At 36.4% G+C, this 27,950-nt stretch overlaps 1 protein-coding gene and 1 long non-coding RNA gene across 2 annotated transcripts; both read right to left on the bottom strand.

Moving 5' to 3' along the window:
- Nucleotides 1-748: 748 nt before the first annotated feature.
- LOC117341560 lies at nucleotides 749-7,013 on the bottom strand. The gene is made up of 3 exons (XR_004535668.1): nucleotides 6,966-7,013; nucleotides 2,427-2,558; nucleotides 749-1,082 (listed from the first exon to the last, which is right to left on the bottom strand). It is a non-coding gene; the product is annotated as an uncharacterized LOC117341560 (long non-coding RNA).
- A 2,036-nt stretch (nucleotides 7,014-9,049) lies between these two features.
- LOC117342660 (non-classical arabinogalactan protein 31-like) lies at nucleotides 9,050-9,508 on the bottom strand. The gene has a single exon (XM_033904861.1). It carries the CDS (start codon nucleotides 9,506-9,508, stop codon nucleotides 9,050-9,052), a length of 459 nt encoding a protein of 152 aa, XP_033760752.1.
- Between the last annotated feature and the right edge of the window lie 18,442 nt (nucleotides 9,509-27,950).

Raw genomic sequence — 27,950 nt, 5'->3', positions numbered from 1 at the left:
CAATTAAATAAATAATACAATACATATGACATATGACAATGCTATTTAGTTTCATTGAAACAGTTTCAATAACAACTAAGAGTACAAATCCTTATTTAAAACAATCTACAGCAAATTTTGTTTTTAATGATGGAACCAGAGGAAATAGTTTATTGTATATGTATATGGAATTTGTTATAGGCTTTAAAAGAAATATAGTGAACCGAATTTAGGGACTTCAATTTTAAATTTGTATTAATTTAAGTTAACTTAAGGCAGCATATTACCTTGACATCAAAATGTACATTTAACGATTGTACCTCATTTTGACTGAGTATACAGTAGTTAGCCCGCAGTTGGCAACAAACATTTCCTATGGTTAGCGTGTCAGCTTTTTGTAAAGAGATCATTGGGTAACAGGAGAAAACTCTAAAATTGTGTTGATCAGTCCGTTCAAAATGGTGCCGTCTAGATAGCTGACGTTCCATAACGTTACAAAGAGACAACGTAATGAATATGTTACTGATTCCAACACTTATTAATCCGCTGAGCCTGTCATTTTCATGCCTATACACTGATTTATTCGCAGTCAGATGTTACTAAGCTGAAGAAGGGAGAGATGTAAATATATATATATAATGAGAAAAAGTTTGTATCCACATGGAGTGGGTAAATATTGGAAAAAATAACAAAGTTTGACAACCAACTTACTAGCAGCTTCTTCCCATTGCTGGACTCTTCTAGGTATATATATATATATATATAATATATATATACACAATGTAGTGGAACTGGAATGGGCTGAGTGTCAGTGGCCAGGTAGCACAAATGGTTAGAGTCTAGAGATCTGAGGTCCCGGGTTCAAATCCCAGTCTGGTTATTGATTTCTCCTCTTCTGTTACATCTGGTGGCCTGAACTAAATACCCATAGATGTGGTTTTGGGTCAATGTGTTGAAGATTTTGTTGAAGGAGAAAGGAATGTAGCAGAACTGAACTGGACTGAATGGCAGTGACCAGGTAGTTCAAATGGTGAGTGTCCATCTAGACATCTGCACAAGGTCCAGGGTTCGAGTCCTGGTCTGGTCAGTGTATCTTCCCTTTCCTGTTACATAGATACAGATACACTGTATACGGCTCCTTTGACACAAACATATAGTACAGATTAAACGGGATATCATAATACATAGGTGATATTTGATAGCTTTTTTTGTGGTAGCAATACAGTAGTAGATTTAAATGGTGTTTAGAGGAAAACAAAGCCATGCACAAGCACAAGTTTCATGTATTTCAAAGTTCTAGTGTTGTTGTTATCAATCAACAGAATTACATTTGCAAAAGAAATATTCACCTCTGAAAACCTTTGATAATGTTATTTGTATGAAGGGAAAAAAAGGACAAAACAAAAACAAAGTAACTTTTTAACGTAATCATGTATGTCTTCAATAGTTCTTTTAAAAGAAGAAATACCGTATTTGACCTAATAAGGGCGCCTACCCTAATAAGGGCGCCCCTACCTTTTTTCAAGGAAATAAATCTATGACTGAGTGTCAAAATGGTGTTAAAAAGTAATAATTCATGTGAAATATTTTACTACTTATGTGTTCAATTTTCTTCAGCAAATTAACTAACTGGAACACATGTTTTTGCCACATTTTGTGTATTCCTACAGGCTACATATGACATGTCAGTGCAAAGTTCTCAGCACCCTAAACTAAACACACATACAAATAATAACTTACCATCTTTATTTGAAGATAAAGTAAAGACTTCATTCTTGTTGATAAATAACTTTTGTTCAGAACAGAAAGCTAGTAAAAGACATTGTAAATCAATTATTTGGTCAAAGAAAACGATGTCTGATATGATCTGGGAAATCACCTGTTTCTATAAATAGAACACAAAAGAGTTCCATTTGAACATAAATGGTGGAACACACGTTCTCTGGTCTAAAGATCAGCTGGCATGGTTTACAAGTTTACAGGAGTGTTCAAGTGATGTTTAAGCTTAATATATGATAATGAATAGATATCTTCATCTGGAATATTTTTATGACTGAATATTTTACCGTTTCCACAACCTTGGGTATTCTGCTATAAGGTATAGTCTGTTTCATAAAACTTCAGAATAACTAATCTTAATAAGGGCGCCCCCACTGTCATTTACCCGCGCCCTGCGCCCTTATTAGGTCAAATACGGTATGTTACAATTGGTCTTGTTTAGATTTAGGCTATACCAGATTATATTGTTTCACATAAATCCTTACTTTGCTGAAAAATCAAAAACTTCTTTGAACCCCAGAAGTAGACTCTCTCAGGCACCTATAAACCTATAAATCAGGCTCAATCAAACTCTTGTTATTTATGCCTTTAACAAATGTGTGATCAAGAGCCTAGATACAGAGAATTCTAATTACTTTGTATAATTAATGTAATTTATATATACATACCCTCACAACAGGTGCTCTTCAAAGCACTCATATTAGGTGGTTTATGCACCGGAAAAATGAGAAGTAAATTGACGGGCTTTGGGCCTCTTATACCATCTGAAGGGCAAGCTGTCTGCCATGTTCAAAGAAATACTGGCAAAATAAGAAAAAACATGGAACTATATTTTGTCTGATTTTGTTTCAGTGCACATTAGTTCAAACATATATACAACAGTGTAAACAAACATATAGAAAATAGCCAAACTATTAATGTCTCAATTTCATCATTAGGAATTAAACATCACCGAGTTCAAGCTTATTAAATCAGTTGTGTTTCGTTTCAATGTTAATGGATTGGTTAGGGCAAAACAAAAGGTCAAATGTGCATGTATCACTCACCTTTGTTACTAATCAGAATAAATCTAGCATAAGTAAAACCTTCTAAGTAGGAATGACATAATAGGGTCTTTTCTAAGAATATGTTATATTCTGCAGCTCATGAAGATGAAATTTCATTTTTCTGACTTTGCAAATTGGGTTAGGTTACAGTGATCACAAACTTGATGCTCACCCATTGCAGTAACATCATTACCATGGGTCTTTTGAATCCACTTGTCCCTTGCATCCTTGACAGTGCCTCAAAGTCATTATTTTGAACACATTGTATGTATATGTGGACAAGCTACTGGTCCAAAACTATATGAACCTGGGCCTCTGGATTTCATTGGAACAAACTTCATAGTATTTGATTTTCATCTCAGCATATTGTTTTTGTGCGAAATATTTAGCACAGGGCATCCCAGGAGAACTTGTTTTGCTTTTTGTTTTGGTTTGTTGTTGTATTTTTATATATATCTATATCACAGGTATTTCAACATGGTGCTTTGGGCAGAGGGTAGAAAGGGTGTTTATTTTCTATCCCTTTTATATAAAATGCTAGAACTTTCCTCTCCATTAAACAAGATAAATATTGGAGGTTTATTACTCTATTTCCTTCCAAATGTTTGTTATATTTTTTGTTTGACAGGCTTGATTACAAATAATGCTGCTCCGGCGGGCCAGCCACCATGTGATGATACATTTCACACAAACTCTGCCTTTCTGTATAACATGTACATTGTATATATAATCACAGGCTACAGAACTTTGATAAACATATCAATGTTTAAGCTTATGTATTGTCCAGCAAGGTCCAGCAAAAAAAATCAGTTCGCTGTCCTGTCCAATTTAATGGTCAATTGGAAGTCCTAATGGGTCTAACCACATGACCACACTACATTACCTACTGTCGAATCAGAGCACCAGTTGTATACATTAAACTACATGCATCGTGCATTCTCTTTCTCTCATACACACAAGCAGTAAACACCGGCTATATGATAAACATTTGGAAACCAACAAGAAACATGTTTTCAAGCTGAGTCTTGATTTTTTCTGCATTTCTATTTAACGTGGTTACCAACAGTGTTGGCATGTTTGACTGGGAACAAGAAATGGTCCGTGAAATGTTGCCGAGTCCATCATATCTACGGTACCCCACGGAGGTTAATGTAACCAAGCTACACAAATGTGGAAACTATGAAATACATACTAGAACCTTTATCTTACCAAACAACTTTCCATGAAACATTTGTCCGAGAGCTTCAGTTTTTTTAAATACAGCTCAAGAAATGTGGCCTATCTTGCTGGAAATACTGCATCAGCCATCATCTACATGTATATCAAATAATATTATATTGTGGTAGTTCTCATCACTAATCCAATGGTTTACCAATTCTGTGAGATGTAATTTGTAAATACATCTAAATTCAAAATCAGAAGATGTTTATAACATACATATACTGGGAAAACAAGATAACATTTATGATGAAAGATGTGCAGATTTGATGTCAATGAAAGCCGATTATAGCACTCAGTTTCATCACCTTAATATAAAGACCATCTGTCTACAATGACCACCTGCTGATAACAACCATCTAACAAACATCCAAGGAGTTTTTATAAACAGAAATGACACATTTCTCTAAATACACCACCTGCGCATAACAACAAAATATTGAAAACAACCATCTAAAAATATCCAAAAAGGTGTTTTCTATATGTACAGGATAACTCTCTAAAAAGACCACCTGTCCATATAGAATGCCTGTTACACAGGGCTCAAGGTGGCACCCATATTAGTTGCCATGCACCTTAAATTCACCATTGGCGACCAGTTATTGACCTATAAGGCACCTGCATGGCCACCAAACAAAAAGGGGAAAATTTGTGATTTGGTTAATCTTTCAAAGATTGCATTCAATGATAAAATGATGTGTACAATTGATAAAGTTACAGAGAGATGTTATACTGGTCTAAAGAATTAATTCTTTTTTTTTTAATTTAAGACGACTAGGCCAGGCAACTAACTTTTCCAATTGGCACCTAGATTTTATGACTTGGTAGCCAAAGAGGCCAGCTGGTAAAAATATCCACTTTGAGCCATGCTGTCACCACTACATATAAACTGTACAGTATATTATCAACCAGTTTATAAAAGTTACTAATTGGAAGTCCTCATAGAAAGACATGGATGTTTCACTGGTATCCATTATGGATGGATAACTTTCATAATTCCAAAGTAACCAATTTGATATCAATGGCTGTAGTCTATTGACTTTTCACCAGAGATCAATGAACTATATTTAATTGTCTGACCTTTAATTAGATGACAGTGACCTAGATGTATATGACCTTTTACCAGAGATTGGTGACCTCTATTCAATGGCATAATATTTCACCAGAGATCAATGACCTATAATAAATTAAATTGCATTTTTTTTTTATAGATGACAGTGACCTAGATTTATGACTTTTTACAAGAGATCAGTGACCTATATTCAACTGTCTGACCTTTAACTAGAAGACTGTGACCTAGATTTAAATAATCTTTTACCAGAGACAGTGACCTATATTCAACTGTGGCCCACACTAGAAGTTGTTGACCTAAGTTGCCTTACTTTTCACCAGAGATCAGGGACCTATATTTAACTGCCTCCACTTTTTCTAAGAGGCCAGTGACCTATATTTATGACCATTTACCAGAGATTAGTGACCTATATTTGATTGCCTAACCTTTCATCAGAGGTCAGTAGCCTTCTTTCATTCTTGTACTCCTCCATTATGATAGGCCATAATTACACGTATATGCTTAATTAAGTGACCTTTCACCTGGGGTGACCTATATGTATACTTAGTAATTGTGTGACTGAAATTTCACCAGAATTAAGCGACATATATCTAATGATCTGCCAATTCTGTTGAGGATAGTTACCTACTGGTTTATTTTTGTTTTTCTTGTTGACCAAAACCAATCAAATCCATTTCCTCAAGTCCTTTTTAAATAAAAAGTTTTCACCACAAACCTTCCATCATGCTATATGGTATGATTGGGTTGACACATATACATTGTATAGATAAAGCTAGACATTCTAGTTTAATTGGAACTAATTATTTTTACAATTTTACTGCTGCTGAAATACATGTATGTATGTCCCTCCTGCTCAAGAGACGTGAATTAGGATGCTAACAGCAACCCCTGCCTTTAACTGTCAGTGAAAAATTGTTTTCAATAAAACAGTCTTCCCCATCTACCATCTCATAGAGACAGGAATACACAAAGTTAAGTTCTGTATTAATTATAGTGCCACTCCAACCCACTCACCTGAAAAAAAAATATATTCCCTTTCAAAAATCCTGGATTTTGGCATTGTAAACAGCAAGCTCTATTGGAAAATCAACTTTCCTTTGAAGTATCAGAAGTTTAAGATAATACAGCTAATCCGCTGTTGGTTAATATATATAGATTGGTGTAAGCATCTAATGCAAGTCGGAGGGTTTGGAACACGATTGAGATAGCCATCTTGAAATTGTTACACTGCCATGGGTGCCATCCAAATTTACCTGAATCTCTTTATCACAAGCAGAACCAAGCCCTGTGGGAATTTGATCAAGGTATACAAAGGATGGGGGAATATTAGGAGGCGAGAGATTAATCTCGGGGGGGGGGGGGGGAGTGAAAAACAAGCTATCAATACACAGACTTGAAATGACCTCATGCAGGCTATCAATACACAGACTTGAAATGACCTCATGCAGGCTATCAATACACAGACTTGAAATGACCTCATGTAGGCTGCAGATCAGTAATTGGCTTATGATTTTGACCGATATTAGGTGTTTGACATCAGTTATAGTGGAATCAGTAACTTCTAGAGAACTTAAGACATCCTATACTGTTTAAAAGGAAGATGAGAAAAGAGGATGTTTTGTTACCGGAAATGAACTCGGGAGATTTCATAGTTATCTTGACGACCACAGTATACTGTATCAGTCCGTCCGTCCGTCCAGTGTACTGTACATAGCCCAGACAGAAAGTGACCTCGTCGGTACGTAAAGCAAAGGGAACTATGGTCTTCAAAGGAGAAGAAAACCTGCGAATTCAAAATTTGATGTCCTAAATGTAAATAAGAAGAGGCCCTTGTTTGTTCACTGTCTGGTCCTGAAATGTAAGTTACCAACCTAGAACTGGAAAATCGCTGATGACCCGGTTTCCGCGGCTGCGCGTTGCAATGCACAGCTACCTGAAGACGACGGTATGATCACGTGCACATGGCAAAAAATATCCCCGGTTTTCAGTTCAAAGTTCAAATGGATTTTTTTTAAGTGAAATATTTGACGTTATTTCACTGCGATATCTGTTCCAGCTCACATATCTATAATTGATTATCACAATTATTTGTAGAATAATAGAATACCTAGAAGGTTTTTTTTTTTTAAGATTTAAGACTGTACTAGTCTAGGTATTTATTATTATTATTATTATTAAATTTAAAGTCTATCCACAAATACTTGATATAATTCAAATGTAAAAGCTTAACATTTCCAAGTGGTTATTCCAGACCATAACTGAACTTTGACCCCAGGTATCACCCGATGAGGAAATATTTATATTAAGTAATTATAAATATTCATTATATTTACCATGCAAAAGATAGGTTATCAAGTTTCAGATATTACCACACTTCTCAGTAGATATGTAAATATTTATCACTGTATTTTAAATGTTTACCCCTGGGCGTGGCCACTCTTTAGGTACTCGGGAGAAATTTTACCCACATAGGCAATGCATTGATTAAGTATAGAATTTTGGTTTTGGGTGATTTTAGAAACACTAGGAGTAATTCAAAGTTTATGGTATAGTACACCCTCATGTTGAACTTTTACCTAGCTGTCAATTGACCATGCGTTCTGTTTTGGTGTCAAAAATGGATAACATTAAACGTACATTGAATTTCATTGGCCCCCAGTTCTCATGTCAAATAAGAAAAATAAAAAATCTCGACGTAGTATACCGACAACACTATTTGTTTTAAATGGACGCAGATATGAACAGTTTTGTTAGGTTTACAGAATAATACTTCTACATCTACATGTATGTGTCTATACCGTCCTCCTGTGAAAATTAATCAATTTGTTTATTCAATTTGCGTCCTATCACAGAGGTATTTCCGTTTCTCAAAGTGACGCGGTTCAGCAAACTAATTAAAAATAAAATAAAGTAAGTAAGATAAGAAATTTTCAAATTGTTTCCAAGATAATTTTACCATTAACTGAAACGTAACACGATAAGTAGTTTCGTATTCAAGTTTGCGAATTGGTAATTAGCTTTGTTGGCAGATGACTTGAAATAGCCATAATCACACAATAGTTCCCTATAAGATATACAATCGCACACGGGAATCGTCGACACTTTCCCTAAAACGTTTTAAAAAGCAGTAAAACCAATGCTACATCTCGGAGAATTTGACAGATTTTCTAAAATTGTCTGAAATTTCCGCGAGATGTTTCGATTAGCCCTAACACGTCTGAAAATATTATACATACATTGAGAAGGATGATCAAAGAGTGATTTTTTTTTTCAAATGTCATTTTAAGTAATATACAAGAATTTTGTTAAAATTAGGTTGAAACATGTACAGAGGAAAAATTATCTTCAGTCTGGTGCCGATTTCATCCAGAACAAAAAGACGGATTATTTTTATTGCAGATTGCGTCGTTATTACAAATTGCGTGGTGACAAAGCCTATCTCTAACAAGACACATTATTACACAACCACAGTATCTTCGCTATCCAAGGCTTCTGATCACCTTACACTCAACGTAGTCAGAAGCTTTGGCTAGCGAAAGATGCATCCACAGGGACATGCATGCAACATACTTTGCATCCTATATGCTTTTTCTAGATTATTTGTCTAGTTTACATGTCCCTGTGGTCCAAATTACTTCAGTTTAACTAATGGGGCTGCGATACACATCAGTCGGCTGGGGCGTCGACTTACTATACGTAACCTCAGATTAAGGATGCGAGGTGCTTGGTTCGACGTTTCTTACCTGTTCTCTGGAAGCTAAAAACGTACCGGTCTATGCTGTCATAATTTTTTCCTTGAGCAAAGACGCGTTACCCTAATTACTCTGGATGGCATGCGACGAGCGTCCCGTATGATGTTCATTGAGGTAGCCACCAGCTGCTACAAATATATTCCACCTCAAAATGACCCTGGTTGTTCACGGGATGATAGACCGAACAAACAGGTAACTGATTCCTAGGTCCTTTCTATGAAGTCATTAGGCCGGACACCAGGCGGACCTACATGTGGGGCATCAGGTGGACCAACAGGTGAGACATCAGGCGGGCCTACATGTGGGGCATCAGGCGGGGCATCAGGTGAGACACCAGGTGGGCCAAAAGGTGGGATAACAGGCGGGCCTACATGTGGGGCATCAGGCGGGGCATCAGGTGAGACACCAGTTGGACCAACAGATGAGACACCAGGCGGGCCTACATGGGGGGCACCAGGCGGGCCAACTGGTGAGACGCCAGGCGGGCCTACATGGGGGGCACCAGGCGGGCCAACAGGTGAGACGCCAGGCGGGAAACCAGGCGGGCCTACATGTGGGGCATCAGGTGGACCAACAGGTGAGACACCAGGCTGGCCTACATGGGGGACACCAGGCGGGTCAACAGGTGGGACAACAGGTGGGACACCAGGCGAACACTGCATGGTCTACCAGATATAGTGCTTTGTTTACCAGTGAGTATCTTTGTTAAAAAGTTTAATTTTTGGGGTTCTTTTTATAAAAAAAAAAATCGTGGTTCTTAGCATGAAATTACATCTTCATTCGTACGGCTGGTTTGGTAGTGATAACACCTGTTAATATGGCAGAAACAGGTCGGGAACAGGATATAGGTCAAACACGAATTTCAAATCTTAAACAACGTTTGGAAGCTGCAATACTTATCTTATAAAAACTATTTTGAGAAATAAAACGAACAGAAAAGCTGACTGAATACAGGTGATCTCTCTGCATGCGGTGACATTAAGGTTCTGATATAAGATGGGGTGTCCCACAAATGATGTTTTTACAGGGTAGCAACTTATCAGGGGCCGGCCATCAGCGGATACAGAGTCAGTGAGGAAGTGGATGGTATGATCGTTAGCATATATTACGGGGGATATCTCAGTACGCAAATCGTTTATGAACAAGTGCGTACGATCTCTGAAAATAGCTAAACATCAGTTTTGTCGACTAATAGCTTACACGGTACAATGGATACCACAAAATAGCTTACGTAAAGAAACATGTAAGATTGTATTGTTGTCATAGAATGTCAAGGATCATGAACGACTTCTCAGGAGTAAAGCGCGATCCTAACATACATTGTATTTCAAGAATAGTTTTTAAAATCAGAGATTGAAATCTTAATAAAATTAAACTATCCAGACAGACGGTAGATAGATTGGATTGTTAAGAGAATATTGGATTTAATTATAGATATGGAGATGTATCATAGTAAACTGTAGTGAAATATAAAGACCAGGTATGCGTATTGATTAAGCTGTCATTTCCCGTTGCAAGGAATTGGAACAAAACGATTCGTAAGTGTCGTTTCTCTACAAACATACTACAAACATACTACAGACATACTACAGACATACTACAAACGTATTCTGTAATGACTGTTCTCGTTTTAGACAATGCATTTTCTTCGTGGTTACCAGATCCCGGTTTTATCAATATTCCCCAATAAAATCCCTCAACTTTAACATTAAATGAAACATATTAATTGGGGTCTGATGTCAAATGACGACGACGGCCTTTAGTATGCAAAACAGTAAGTGACGTATGTAACATGTGCTACAATGGTTGATTTTGGTCTTTTCAGTGTCAATAGGCGAATAGCACGGAAGAAATTCTCCGATATGCATGGTCTCTCACATTAGGCGCCTCCAACGATTAACGATGCAATAGGAATCCGTAGGCTGAAATATTCTCTCGGCACTGGCTCGAACTAGCGACCCCTGAGCGTACATTCTACAGCTGCTTGAGCTAGATATGATTCACACTAACAACATACGTTACAGTTCTAAGCTTCCCCGCGCTATATGAAAAGTAAATATTACCCTTTGAACCGACTTGTGCGAATTATCAACACGTTCTAAAAACGTCCATTCTCGTCTTGCTCTATTTCCATAGCTACACATTGGGAATGGACTTTGAGACGCTCCCCTAGAGTTAGCAACAGGCTGTCCCGTGTAAGATGTTTTGATGCTTATCTCTAAGAGATAGAAAATTATCGTAATTTAAATATGAAAATCCGGGCATGTGCTGTAATATGTAGCGTTTATACAACATGTGGCTGTCTATCCTAGCCTAGATACCTTATCAGTTTTGTACCTGTATATACTAAGATTCTCGTCTTACGAAGATGAAAAATATGAGCTCAATTGTTTACCATCTTTTGATATTTTGAACTCCCAAAACAGAGAGGAGCACAGTGGTTTGATGTAATTAAGATAAAACAACACACGGTGGTTACCTGTGTATCATCCCGAACGGTGTGTTCCATCCTGTTTAAGAAAAATACCTTAAATATTTTGGAGAAATTGACATTGGGTTTAAAATATTAAGTGAAAATTATGAGTTGATTATCAGTAGCGCAGGTCCCTTCTGTTGACACGAGCTTATTATTATTATTATTTTTTTAGATACTTAAGGGTCGTACCTCCTTTTGACTGCGTATATGGTAGTATGACCGCAGTTGGCAACGAACGAACATTTCCTATGGTTAGCGCGTCAACTACGGGCATACTACCGTATACGCAGTCAAAAGGAGGTACCATCCTTATATTTACATTAAACAAATCGTTCAAATACAGTACGAAGAAAATACCATTCATGGTTTGTTTCGACGTTGGTAACTACGGCAGTCGTGGTTACTAAGATAATTTAGTTCCAGTGAATCTACGTAAACACACTAATATTGTTAACAACATTAAAAGAAACAACTCAAAATTTTTGTTAAATACCTTTTACGTTTTTAATTAATTGATATATTCACCATCCAAAATTTCCGTCTCAGATTAACTACAGCGTGTATTGACACAGATTTAGTAGTGACGTGGTCAAATGTTCTCTTAGAACTGTACGCTTCAGCCATTTGTTGTTAGCTTACCTCGTGTAGAAGTTAAATATGTGCCAATTTCCGCAATATTCAGTTTAGTTTTTGACAAAATACTCACTTGAAGTTAAATTTTTGTGCAGTGATCACCGAGTAACAGGAGAAAATTGCGCCGTCTAATTGATGTTCCGATAACGTCACAAATAGACGACGACATAATTATGTTACCGATTCCCGTGCTGCGTATATACTAAGCTGACGAAGGGAGACATGTAAATATAAAAAAAAAAATGGATTTTGTCATGACTTTTATCTGATCGTTTACAGAAGGAGCAAATTCGCTAGCCAAGGGTGTTCAATACAATACTATCCTTTTCGTAAAAGGAGAGTATCGTAATGAACACCCTTGGCTAGCGAAGTTGCAGAAGGAGCAGTTTATTGTTTGTTTAAGGTTTGTATCCTTTATGTATCGATGGTTTCTCCTGGATTTTGTTGCTGTTGTTTTGGTGTCTCTCGGGTTAGTTATGCTTGTTTCGGTGTTTTCAGAGTTACTGTTGTTTCGATCTTTCCATAATTGCTGTTGATTTGGCGTCTCAAGAGTTACTGTTATTTTTGTGTATCCTGAGTTACTGCTGTTTTGACGTCTCCCGAGCTTCTGTTGCTTGGTGTCTCATAAGTAACTTTTGTTTTGACGTCTGCTGAGTTGCTGTTGTTTTGGTGTTTCCCGAGTTACTGTTGGTTCGGTGTGTCCAATGTTGCGGTTGGTTTGTAAATCCAGAGTTACTGTTGTTTTGACGTCTCATGAGTTGCTGTTGTTTTGATGTTTACCGAGTTGCTGTTGGTTCGGTGTTTTTGATGTTGCTGTTTGTTTGGTGTCTGCTTGGTCAATTTGGGTTTCGTTTTGTGTCGATATCTCGCTACTCCCTAATGTTGCCTTTCCTTTTGTTTCAGAGTGATCATCTTACTGTTCCATTTTCAGTTTGGGTTACGATTTAATTTGTCCGCTCTGCTTTGACACTGTTATATATATTCTGTATAAGGCTGCCAACGTGAACACGTAAAGATTTCTTCATAAAACTGCCGAACTCGTAATTACTTAACACAATCAAAGACAAATCTCTGTTTGAAAATTATCATAAAGATGCAATCGAAAATAAAGTTCCTGTTCAATGGTTTTCGACTGAAAATCTCAACAACTGCTTCGTTTCGGAATTATTAAAGGAAATTTAAGATATTGGTTTTCGGTCAACCAGGGCATATTTCACAGCGATCAACACTTGCTGTCAAACTTTCTAATTTCAGGAGCTATAGAAAAGGAAATAAAATGGTCATAAAACGTTAACAAGGTTCTGAGACACAAAGAGGTGTGAAATCAACAACGGATACCCACACCACGTGTTCTGGTATATCTGTTTGGTGTGACTATTCTCACTATAGGCGGTACAGATTCGTAATTATACGATACCGGCGAAGTACTTTTTAAATACGGGTAAACAACGTCGTTAACAGGCACGATTCAATTCTTTATTACTTTAAACCTTTGGGTTTAACAAAGACGTGCACATGTATTGAGCGCTAGCATACAATTTGCATATGACAACAATGGAAATGTATACCTGGGCAGGTAGATTGTTTATATAGCTTGCACGAAACCTGTTGGCGATGATGACAGATATTAAAGATCCCATTACCATTACCAAAAGCTGTGCATTGAAACTTCTGTTCGAAATGACTACAGCTATGATAAATCTTTCTTGAAAAGAAGCAACTTTTTGCACCGTATTTATGTTAAACATGATTAACAGTAAAATATTTAAGGTAAGTACGGTAAACAAATTGTCGTAATGTTGATCAGGTGAGTAACGAAATCTATGTAGGGGGGGGGGGGGGGGGGGGGGCGGAGGGGGCAGGGGCAGGGATCTTTAAGGTAGAGTGCCCTGCTGGGTATCTTCGACAGTATGCTTCAGTGAGGTAACACTTTACAGTCTATATATCAGTTCAGCACAATCACAAAGACACAAACACATACCACAGCCTCACAAAATACACACCAGCATATTTTTTTCTGAATCCTGTCCATACTCATATGTACATATATGTATATATCATGTATGAAATTCAAAGAAATGTAATAAAATGATATGGTTTAGATTAAGATACACACGCACTCACCGCACGCATGCATCTGGTACTCATGAGTAGCCGTCCTTAAATAATCATGGCTGTTGATAAGACGTTAAACAATACAAAATAAAGAACCAATCACGTTTACAAGATACACTGTCATATACAATGTACTTGAAAACAGAAAAGGACAAGACAACTTTCCCTTAAAGTACACTAATTATTAATAGTGATAATACGGAGATCTACAGTAGGTGTATACAGTTTACAATACTTCAGTCAGATTAATATCAAAGTATACGACATACAGGTAGATTGCGTCCCCTTCCTCAAAGGGACGACAAAGAAATAAACATCACTAAGATCTTAGTCGGACGAGTATGGACATAATACAGTTGTTACCTTTTGGCGAGGTTGACAGGCAATCATACCTACTCTTAACCTAAAAGACGGTTGTGTACTCAGCGGTTATGTACGCGCGGGTAATAGATAATCTGTTGACATTTCCTGTGAACAGACAACGTAATAGCAATCTAATAGCGACACACGCGTTTAAATTCAGGTGCCAATCTAACTATAGGTTAACCACACAAGCACACACATCAAAAGCCAGCTCTAAATGTTACAAAACCAGTTCACTGGTATCGTTTACTTGTGATTATTTACCTTAGGAAAACACATTCATTTTGTTGACAAACAATCAAATTCCTCATCACATAACCGCCCACTTCACCACAAAAAGTACAATAGTACAGGTAAAGGGAGAAATAGATTCTCACCTGGTAAATCTAAGCCTTACCTGTACAGGTATAAACGGGTATAGGATTCCACGGATCTGGTCATCGAGAGGAGGGAATCGGTTTCTGCAACAAAACACGTGTCTCTATATAATCAGCCATATCTGTCAGTCACGACCAGCTTTATCGCCGGGTTTATGTTTGTCGAAATTCATGCTATTTGTTAGCATTGTAATTACCTATGGATACCTATTTTGTATTCTCATTATAAATATTGGCTTTTATTAGGGAATGAGTACCGAGGGAATTAGAATATTCCCAGGGGGTGTTCATAGATACGAGTACATCAGTTCCCTATCTGACCAGACCTGGAACAGAGTAGAGGTATTCCAAGTTGTTCCCGTCTCCTAAATGTCACAAGGAAGAAAATGGTGTCACGCTGTAAATACTTTTGACAGTTAGCACAACGTTAAAGTGCAGACCTATTCTTTGAGTGGTATAAGAACTTGGAGACATTGACCTTTATAGCTCTTTAGTGTCCCAACTAGTGGCAAACTTCTCACTTAGAGATTGACCTGCATTTAAAATCGCCCTCCTAGAATCCCTAGTTGTATAAAAAAGACAAAACGCTATTCCTATAGAAATAATCCCATTGGCATATGAAACCTGCATCTCATGTTTTCATTCATTTTAACAATGACACGGCTCGGAATATATACATATGATTGATGTTCTTTCGAAATCCAATATCAAAAGTTAGGAAATTTATTATTATGGGGATATTTCATCTTTTTATCCATACTTTGACATTTCTTGTGACACATTTTGAGTTCTCTCAGTCGCCTCTCCTTGACATTAACACTTTAGGCCCTAAGACTCACTGATGAACCCTAGAAGGACGAGACAGCTTTATGTCGCAGTTTAATTTTGGATATATAATTCTAGATACTAATATATTTTGCGTCTTTTGTACAATTCCCATGAAATTATGGCTGTGTGAAGTTAGCTCAACATACGACATACGACAATCAACATTAAAAAAATTCATATCATGTGTTTTCACTGGCCAACGAATGAACTTTTGAATGTTCAGCGGCTCGACATACGACATACGACATACGACATTTAGATTCAGTATGTCGTATGTCTAGCCACTGAACATTCAAAATATGAATGTCACGCGCATGTCGTATGTCGAGCTGCTGAACATTCAAAAGTTCCCTCGGTGGCCAGTGAAAGCACGTGATATGCATTTTTGGTTGAGCTAACTTCACACAGCCTGGAATTATAATATAAAAACCATATACTGCGTACCACCCAAATGCATGCTCCGTCAAAGTCGTTATAAGGTTAATATTTTAAAGTATCCAATCTATATTTGAAGTTGAAGACATTATTTGTATCTGTCTGTACAGTTGTGTATATTTCAGCTGAGCATTTGTAACACTCCAAATTCTTTGTTATCTGAGGACATTTACAATAATTTATGGGGATATAAATTAACGATCCCACGACGGAAGTGAAACTAGATCCATACTGTCTATACTGTTATATAACATTTTGTGTATTCCTGTACGACATAGATTTATAGTGTTGTCCTGATTACAGTATAAGTAATACGACTCTATATACCATTTATTGTGATACTAGTAAGGTTTAACGTTGTTATTATCAGACCAAGGTTTCATCAAAGTTTCTTAACGGAATTCCGTTACTTAGAATGCTCCATAGGAAAGCATTATTGAGTGATTTAAGTAAGAATCTTAGTAAGTCTAAGTAAGGAAAACTTCCCTTAAATGTAATAATGTTATATGGAAAATTTATGTAAAGGAATTCCCTTAGGTTAAAGTAAAATGATAACACTGGGGCAATACATTTTTTTTTAATTTTAGAACAATTACGGTAATCTGTTTGGGACTGTTAGATAGTTAGATTGATGTACAATGAACGATATCATAACACTTTACACTGATCAGCCATGACTATCAATTAATATACTCAAAAGATGACATTGTTTAGTTTTCATGACTGACTTTCAGGGATTAACGTCCTCGCAAAAAGCAGTGCCATATGAGGACGGGTTTCAAGGAAACACATACAGTGGAAAAGACAGAGAGACGGAGCAGAAAGAAAGAAAGAAAGAAAGAAAGAAAGTAGAAAGAAGAAAGATGAAGGTGTTCAAGGTTGATATACAATGTTACAGTAATGTTTACATTTTTCTTGTTAAAGTACATTTTGATAAAAAAAAGTGATGTTCATCAAATGATGGTCTAATTGATTAACTTATCATGATAATTTTAAAATATATTTTTTTAATATGAAGTCTGCATTGAGTATTATCTCGAAACGTCAGTTTCAATGCTATAACTCGAACATCTTATCATCGGAACATATTAAATATTTTCTGAATTATCATTTTAGGAGAGTTATATAGATAAAACAAATTGGGACGCGTGATATAATGCCAGAATGGGTGTAGATGGTCCTAGAAGAAGGAGATAAATGTGTCATATGTATTTAACACAAAATCCAGTATCGTGTTCAATTATCGTCAATACCGAGTCTTCGTTAGATGTCTGTGGCAACCTCTGCCTTGAATATGGGTCATTGAACTTTTAAAGATTTGATTAATTTACTTGAATTACTGACGATTTTAACGACGTGTTTTAATGCTTCGTTAAGGAATTGCAAGATGTTTTTGAAGCATTTGCTTGTACTGAGTTAACATTTAGATGTTTCACGTTTTATGTAACATACATCCTTGGTATCAAATGACGAATGTCCTTTGCTTTAGTATATGTTTTAACATTGTTTTGTGTATTACGAAGTCCTATCATGATCCTCACTGTTCCGAGGGCGTTAAGAACAATACAAACAAACAGTGCTTTTTAAGCACGCTCATTAAGGGAGTTCGTGGACACTCGTAGACACATCCTCCTTCGGAGAGACCAATCCGGATAATTGATACATCATATATTTCATACTTTGTTTCACTCACATTTTAACTTTCTGTAGTGGTGAAGAGATTCGTTAGACATCTGTTCATAAGTGGGAAGTATAATTCACATTTCTATATCTTCTTACAGTATGGTAACTGGCATTCTCACCAAACCATTGTAAACCAGGTTGTTTTCGGTATACCATTGTAAACCAGACTATATTCGGTATACCATTGTAAACCAGACTATATTCGGTATACCATTGTAAACTAGGCTGTTTTCGGTATACCATTGTAAACCAGACTATATTCGGTATACCATTGTAAACCAGGCTGTTTTCGGTATACCATTGTAAACCAGGTTGTTTCCGGTATACCATTGTAAACCAGACTATATTCGGTATACCATTGTAAACCAGGCTGTTTTCGGTATACCATTGTAAACCAGGCTGTTTTTCGGTATACCATTGTAAACCAGGCTGTTTTTCGGTATACCATTGTTAACCAGGCTGTTTTTCGGTATACCATTGTTAACCAGGCTGTTTTTCGGTATACCATTGTAAACCAGACTGTTTTCGGTATAGTCGTTGCCTAGTGTGTTATGCCCTTAGCTCCACAATCTTGTTTTGTTAAAATTCCTAAATAGCTACACATTTCTAACAAAACAACCAACCGAGCCTTTATTTTATGAAATCTTCACTATTAAGAAAAGTTTTAATTAATCATATGTTCAAAAATTTTATTCCTGGATTCTCAATATTCACACTAAATTTCATTCAGTGATACTTTCAAATTTCTACTGTCCTTTTGGGTGAAGTCAGAATGTTTAAACAGATTTTGATCAGTTAAATTAAATAGTTTTTTTCGCTGTAATTCGGAAAGCGCCTGGTTATCGCCGCACTAGTTATAAATCATCATACTGCTAATTTTTATTTGTGAAACAATTGTTGTTAAGTAGGATTAAGAATAGTTGCCATTTTTTAATCATTTTGTTTCACCTGAACAATGTGACAACGACGTTTCTTGATGATATATAAGAATTTATTCAGAAATTACATACAGTGTATATCTTATGTACCGCTGATCCCTGGTTAAGGATTTCCTAATGACTGTGTTTCCGGATGACTTATAAATCTTACAAATTTTAGGTTTAAGTAATTTCTGTGAAATGAGACACGGATTTTACGGGGTGTTATACTGATTCTGTACAAAGACAGATGTCTTCAGAGCTGGGCACTTGTGATATACGGCCTGATCGGGAGACGTGCCTGGTTACCAGGTGATAGGAAACCGCGGTACAAAAACCCGTAAACAGCCTGTTATAGGGTATAAATAGTAAGGGGATAGTAGGGAAGGGGTGTAATATGTATCTCGTCACGTAAGTATCGGTAAATAGATAGTCACAGGTCTTCCATCCTCCTCACTAAACACACGTTAGCCTCTACTACCGAGCTTATAATGACACTTCTATCAGGGGGAATGGACTCATTGATATAACCTATTGGCCAAATGGTCCAATAGAAAAGGCAACGAATGTGTAAATCCGACTTAATAAGTATCCTTTATTGTCAATACGAATCTTCTATATCGTATGTGGTTTCAATATTTTCATAAATAATTTAATGGTAACGCACTTTTGAGAATGTATTGGACCCGGGAAATCGCAAATTTAGGGAAATGCCATTTTATAATTAGCCCGGCCCGTCTACAAAGTAGGTCATAGAGATCTTCTTTCATTCGTGTGGCAGTGTCAACGATCCGGGCAGCTTGAAGTTGAAGTGTTTCAGATAAATACATCCTACCAAAACCTCTCATGTCAGCATTATTATTGTTATCATAATATGACAACCACTTTGTTGACTTCATATGTAACTATAATGGCATTGTCGCATTCATAAGACCGCCATGAACTCTGGTCGGTATGCTATATCCATTTGTATAAGCTGCACGTTTCTGGACCTTTCTCTACGCTCCCATGGAGCTCCTTAATTTCTTTTCTTAAAAGCTTGTTAAACATTGATTTTAAGTCTGATATTTATATAACATTGATTTTAAGACTGGCATTTATAATATATATTGATATACATTATATACATACATGTATAAACAAGTAACAATCATATTGCCTACACTGAAACAGTGTTTGGTTGAAATAAAAGGAATATGTAGACAATTGAATACGATCGTTGATATTAAGATAGTGATAGAAACTAAAAAAGAAAAGTGTATGATAAATAAAAGTACATAACACCGATATTTCATCCTTTTAAGCCTCTGAAGTGATGTTATTATACCAAATTGATATTCAAATGCTCTATTCAGTTTTAAATCTTGTGCCATCCTTTTAGATAGCACGTTGGCAGACACTGCTGGTGAGCTTGAGTAAAGTGTCTTGTTCAAGGATACAACGCAGCGAAAGTTCCGGAACTCGAAATTGGCCAAGTAGCCCTGCGTTCTACTACTAGAACACCGCGCCTCTGTACATCATATAAGCCTCTTATTTGATGTTAGGTTTCCAAATTGATAATCAAATGTTCTATTCAATTAGATATGTTTTGTACCATCATTATAGATAGCGCTGTTGCAGACACTGCTGGTGAACTCTACGTCCCCGATGTTTGCCGCTTCCCTGCATGCCAAGTCTTTTGGACAGTGGCACGGTTAAGACTATAATATACACTTGTAAACCTGCGAATTAAAATCATCCAAAATATACATTTTGCAACATTGATTAGATGACTGGATTAATGACCCCATTTTACATTTAACATTTTAAGGCCCATTTTCATGTTTATGATTTCCCTTCTAGATTTACCAAATTTGGCCCCAACGTCACTGAGAATGGCGAAACAGATGTATAAGATTTATATTAAATATACTACAAACTGTTCATCTGTATGTTTAGCACAATCCTGGAGATAAGAAGTGTGAAAAAATAAAAACAAGGAAAATGCAATCTACCTAATAGGTATGCGTGGGATGTTTCTTAATTGTTATTATGAAAGGGTGAAACGATCCATGCAAATCAGGCGTGCAATAGTTGAGGGCAAAGTCAAAGCTCGAGAGCCTTGTCAAACGACAGTACAAATCATACCACCATAGGTAAATCGCATCTTTCAACATAGATTTAGTTTTGGATATAGAACATACCAACTGTGTTGAAATAATCACGTGACAACTACATTTTTTGTTGAAACTCCGTCATAACACGGGACATTGTTCTAGTGTAGACTGATGTTAGCATGTAGGTAAATATTGGTCTATATGTGTAGTATATTATGTAGATATTGTAATCTGTTCCCCATCAGCTGTGTCTCACCCTTACCTATCCTCTGATCTACCTCCACACAGAGAGATAGTGGGCAGGTAACACTGGGCAACAAATCTCTTTATAATTACCCACAGCTAAATATACATGCATAGTATACCATTGTCTCAAGTGGTAGACTAACAACCGGCCGTGTTTATTGTCACATAACTACATAATCCGGCTCAGCATCTTTTTCCAGCAGAGCTAGCTAATGGCCGCCCAGACAGAGGTTACATTACCAGAACCCAGGAGGGCCAAGAGAAAGAAACATTTGATTACCCGTATTCCATTTTGCAGACAGAGTACCACACATGTTTTAGGAGCTTTCTCTTACATACCGTGTTATTCTGCAGATGTCGTGATATAATCTATCACTTCAATGTAGGTAATGTTCACGAGTTTGATTTCGCAGATTTCACAAATGGAATTACTTCGTGGATTGCTTTGTGATTTTGGAATAAAAGATTAGTTGAAGTTGAAGTTGAAGCCCGATGCTGAATCATTCGTATTGTCTAGCTTTATGTTTAACAATTGAAAAGTATAAATTGCATTGTGAATGTACACAGGATATATGTAAGAGCAAAATTACTTTATTTTCTATAATAAAAATAAGTAACAGCGAAGAGAGAAAACAATTGAAATGAACTAGGATTTCTCTACAAATCTTCAATCCTTGATTGTCTTATTCGTGATAAATTTTGTAGGTAAATCTCACAATATCAGCACATAAAGACTCGATGCTGACACCAAAATGCAAACAACGGAAATAAAAACGAAAACGTGATTACAACCACATGGTCCTGGCATAAATTCCAAACCCACGATCCATATATGTATTATATGATACATATAACTTGTTTATGGACCGTGGGTTGGGATTCGTGCCAAGTCCTAGTAAGTAAAATGGCATAAGATCCCACAGGAAGAAAGATCTAAAACGGCAGAGAATACTGAGAAAATAACGAAACCATATATTATAACACAAAATCTATTAAACGTGGGCAAATGTAAATACCAGACTAACACTGAAGATTTGCTTGATGACCATTACAAACTTACAAGGAAAATAGAACCAGGTGTTCCGGAAGAGTAAGCAACTTCTGCTTCATAGACGACACCCGCCATATAAATCTAGGTCACGACGACACCCGACATATAAATCTAGGTCATGACGACACCCGCAATATAAATCTAGGTCACGACGACACCCGTCATATTAATCTAGGTCACGACGACACCCGCCATATAAATCTAGGTCACAACGACACCCGCCATGCAAATCTAAGTCAAATTCGGGTTACGTCACAATCACAAACACGTCTGACTTCATATCGCACGAGGAAAATAATATTTCCAAATGATCATGGTGTCATCATAAAACTTTCTCATGATCTTCATCAACCTGTTTCTCAACTGCGCAATAGTAACGTGTCCTGTCGTCTCCTGTCAAACCAGCTTTATACTGTAAATGGACGTATTTTAGCGGTAGTCTTATTTTAACGATTTTATTTCTGAAAGCATTTCGATTTAATTATGATTACATTATTTGCATTTCTTACATATTCTTTATTTTTTATTCATTGTGGGTGCATCAATTCATCCATGGGCTTATGTGTTTACAGTCGGTTATGCACTCAAATTTGAGTGCGCAAAAATACGTTTACAGCAGGACTTCGTGATATTTTTAACATTAATATTTACTGGTGTAATGAACGACAAATATATTGATAGTTAATCGGTAAGCTGACATTTTATAACATTGATATTGTGATAATGAACGGAGCTCAAATACGTTGTTCACATGCACCATTTCACACGTTAATTTTCCGCTCTCAGTTATTTTTATACAAATTAACCCAATATTAAAGTAATTATTAGCTATAAATGTCTTATCAACTTTCCAATGTTTTGACAGCGTGTGTAGATTAGCCAATCTGACAAAAAGTTGTTAAATAGCAAGTAGGCGACAGTTTTCAGTGTACAATTATACAGTGGTGTACTGAATCTCGTCTGTAATTTAGTGTGTCACGGAGACACTGTGATGTAATCACATCGGGTAAGCAGAGTACATCATCAGAGGGTTATTGCTATATCCACATCCGTCAGGCAGAGTATGTGGCATACAAAACACATTTCCTTGCATCTGACTGTTACATCTGCACATAATGTGTACGCAGACAAACGATGAATGGCGTAGCTGTGATTTTATCCACGTAATACGTCAGAAAACCCGCGAGAACAGCCAGCAATTCTCTCGTATCAATCCCACAATCTTATAGTAGTATGTGTAGTTCATATTTCCGTCTTCAGAAAAGAGCAATATGCATTATGTTTCAACGATTTTTTGATATAATGAGACTTCAATTAATGCTAGTAAAATTTAGAAATGTGATTTATGTTAGATCCATTTTAATTTTCCCATCTTATGGGATTCCACACTGTCCCAATATTACTGAAGAATCCTAGCAGGACTTTTCTGATCACAAATTTCAATTGTTTTTTCCAAATTTAATAAAAGTATATTTCCGTTATTATCGGTACATGTTAACTGCAACTATTTCAAATAAATTATTTTGGAACGTAATATGTGTTAATAGTGAGATCAATGATATGGTCATGTTAATATTGTGTGGGAGGCTTACCATTGACCGAATAAATGGATACATGTCGATCAAAGTTTTTTTTCTGCAATTTGATTGGTCAACCACTTACAGCGGGCGTAATGACATCATGTGTGTAGTGTTTAATACCTATCTGATTGAATCGGGGAATATTGTTGTTTTATGAATGACGAAATCCTGACGTGATCTTTCTGAAACCAATTTTACATTGACCTCCTTGAAAACAGGAAAATCAAGTGAAGTGTGGTTTCCTGGGACAAGAAGTCCCTACTTCCTTTGACGTGTTTTCCTTCATGTTTGGGGGGTCGTCTCTGGCAGTAACCCTACACCCACAGAGTTCCTCGTTTCTCCTTCAATACCAAGAAGGTTCTGTTTCAATGTTTTGTCAAGTATCTCACCGCTGTCAAGTTATGAATGAATTGATGGCGATGGATCATATTGGCGTGAAATAGTAGTACTATTTTCTCACTAAGGAAGTGGAGCGATGAGCGGTAGTCTTAATGTTGTTGAAACAATATAGAGTTGATCTTTTTTTGTATGCCTAATCATTATCTGACATTATAATGAGCATCTTATGACACGGACGTTTTGATTATAATGATACTTGTAACCCAATATCTTATTAATGGTATCACTTTTTTTAACATTTGGTAAGCCTTTTTATTCTAGATTAGCCCAGTACAAAATAAAAGTCTTTAATTATATCTGGCAATTTCCTATCTACAGAATCCTGCTTGATACTCGTTAAGGTCAATGGCTTGTTCCCAATATCACAAGTCCCATCATACACATCGACAACCATGCAATGCAGGTTTGCTATGATATATTTAAAGTAGCAACCATGGTCTCAAATATCAATTTCCGTATGGAATATGAAAATAAATATGACAATTTAAATTTTAATTGCCTTTTGTGGGCTTTGAGTTTTCCGTCGTTTTGCATTAGACTCTACTTTGCGATGGTAGTTTAGGAGTGTTAACAACACAATCTATTACAAATCGGATTTTCAAAGCTACTACTTTTGAGCATTATACTGCAGACATGATATGGATTATTACTGTGTACAATTGAATAACACAACGCGGAGATTTATTTCAGCAACAGTGTAACAACAATGTCCAAAAACAAAGGACAAGGGGCCAACTCAAAAATGCTATTCCCATAACATGTGAGCTGCGTGTAGTCAAAATATGGAATAAATTGCCAGAGGAAGTAATATCGGCACCAACTGTTAATTCTGTCAAAAATAGACTAGACCGGCATTGGGTGGATCACGAACTTTTACATAATTATAAATCAGAAACTCTGAAGAAATGAAACCGTTGTCACAATTCGTGTTTCTTATTGGTATTAATGTTATAAATTTAATTCTGGTGTAGAAGATCTTTGATCCTGAACTGGTAGTAAACTTAATTTAAAGGAACAATTCAAAATCAACCAGTCTTTCTATAAGCATATGATATGACGTTGATCTGCATTTTTCGGCCACTTGAGACGAAGTCTTAAGTGACCTATTGTGATCGTCCCTACTTAACAATTTGCATTTTCGACTTCTTCTCAGAAACCAATGAACTAATTTCAATGAAATTTGGCAGAGAAATCTTCCCTGGCCTGACGTCAATCAATATTTGTGAATCACCTAACCCTAACCCTAACCCTAACCCTAACCTTCCTCTCAAGGCGCAGATATGGTAGAATCAGATACAATGTACATTTTTGTATTCTTAAGATATGGAGGGATCTAAATGTGTTTTACTAAAATTCTAAATTTCATGACCCTGGGATCTCATGTTCCCCCTGTGGAGGAGGAAAATCACTTTTGTTGAATTGGAAATCATTCAAACTTGATTAGATTGATCAGTTTTGGATGGCAGTTTGATAAGCATATATTGGCCCTTGGCTGGCCCAAGGGGCTGATGGGCGGGGTCAAAATGGGTCAATCTGATTTGAATATGTAACCGTTGAGGCCAATGGTCCTCTAGTAAAATGTTATAGCTGTAACTTATCCATACTTGTTTACAAGCATCACAAGACCAATATTTATAGAGTGATCGGCTTGTTAGTGTTATATACATTACCAAGCTATACTTTGGACAAAAAATATGCTGATCTAATGCTTGTAGTCAACAGGCAGATCACGATTGATAATTGTCACGTCGAATTATATTTGAACTAAAATCCATTATTAATCGATAATTCATCGACAATTTTTCCACTGCCTTGAAAGAAAAAGGATGCAAATTTCGCAACTTAATTTTTAAACGGAATATTAAAGAAAACAAAAACATATTGGCGGTGTATTGATGACTTAACGGATATCAAACAAGAAGAACATCGGTGGACTGAAGCATAGGTCTAAAGGAGAACGATATATTAACAATATGGGAAAACGCCCACTATACTTGATCATGTCATCGGAACAGTAGCCAGGCAGCTCATGCACCAACACTTAAACTTCAACGACAGGCTTGTCCGAAGATAATGTAAAAATACAAAGACATTGAATATAACTATTTGAAGTACAAAAGTGCTTTTGAAGTTGATTTTCTACGTACATACCGCACTTGACTTTCCCTTAATTCTGAGGAATCACTCTGTTAGGTTTCTGAGGAGTGTCAAATTGTCCTCTCAAAGAAAGTTCAAACAATCACCAATCTTTGTTAGTTTGATTTGATGTGCGTATATCCCCTCTAACTATCGCCATTGTTCTTTTTGTGATCGAACAATTGATAGTTCCTCAAGAACATAGTTGCGAAAGTTAAAAACAAAATCAAAGAAGTTTTCTGTAATTGTTTCAATAGTAACTTTTGAGTACGATAATGTTGAAGTTTGGAAAGTATAAAATAAACCAGACTCTCAACGTGCCTGTTACAAAGAGGTGTGCCCATTGTATATCGCCAAATGTTACATATCACCCTACAACTTCTACTACCCACATGGCAAGGAACAATTACATATGACGGTGGAAAACATCAATCCACTTTTTGAAGTGCAAGAGAAGCAGATTTGATTTCTCCTTTGCACTTAAGTATGGGGGCGTTCAAAACATTTGTATTGTTACGACTTACACTCCATGTGATTTATACTCTTGTAATGCATACAAACCTGACTGCACCGTTCGTGTTCTCTCAGGTACTTTAAAAGTGCTGGTCGTAGCGACAGAAGCGAGTTCGACTCCTACCAACACGTGTCAGATAGCTGATGATGACATGATCGCACAACAATTGTAATGGACAAGAATGATATACTTTGTGTTGTGAGTAATACTGGTTATATTTCATAGAGCTGTGGTTGCTTTTGTGATAGTTTCGCGTGTGCGAATGTCATCAGGATATTTTTGTCGGAATTTTCAAAGAAAATACTTTTTACGTGCCCGTACCCATTTGTTTGTACAATATTTGTTTACATTTTAGATTTCCAACAAGAAAAGAAATTGAAAGTTATGTTACAACATAGACAATGAAGGTTTACTTCTTGACGTCACTGTATTAATACTTTTAAGGGTTTTTAACTGAGATAAACGAAGGCTGGGGGGAGGGGCTGTTTTTGTTTGGCTGAGAGGATATTATAGAAATGTGAATGCCCTTGTAAACTTGGCACGGAATCAATCATATTATTGAAGGAAGATGGTGATTTTATTAAACTAATCGTACAATCTATGTATTTGTCATCACTGTTTTCATCTAATTTTAGATACTTCTGTACCAAAATTGTAAAAATGTCGCCATGACTCTTCCGTCTTTAAGTTATCAACATTTCCTAGAACTGTTTGAATGTCGTCATTGATATCACGTCTGTCATTAGCTGTGTACATTCAATAAAAAAAAAAAAATATCATGACTTTGTAGTATCTTTAAGAAGAAGTGGACAAAGGGCAAAAGAGTGGATTGACACTTTAACATGAGAATTCATTGATATAAAGTATTGCAAACATGCCGAATACGGAAATATGCACCATACAGCATTTTCGTCGTTCTAAGACTCGTCAGTGGTGAAAAGGACCTAAAGTGTGCAAGATATGCAGGAGGGACTTACGGAAACCAAAAGTAAAAACGAGTCAAACGTGAAAAAATAGTATGGCATTGTTTGGTCAATATAAATATTTCTTGAATTAAATTTTTAAAAATGAACTACATGCACTCATAATTCTGAACCAACATCGCTTCTATTTTGCCATATCATGGCATATTTGCGTCTTGCTTAAAAATATTCTTGTGTAATATATACTATAAAATTCACCATTTTTTCCTTTGCGATAAATCACACTTGATTATATAAATTACGATAAACAAATCCTTCACAAAGTAACGAAA

The sequence above is a fragment of the Pecten maximus genome, chromosome 2, assembly GCF_902652985.1.
Source record: "Pecten maximus chromosome 2, xPecMax1.1, whole genome shotgun sequence".
Classification (NCBI taxonomy): domain Eukaryota; kingdom Metazoa; phylum Mollusca; class Bivalvia; order Pectinida; family Pectinidae; genus Pecten; species Pecten maximus.
The sequence above is the reverse complement of the archived record's forward strand: the minus strand, read 5'-3'. Positions and strand labels throughout refer to the sequence as shown.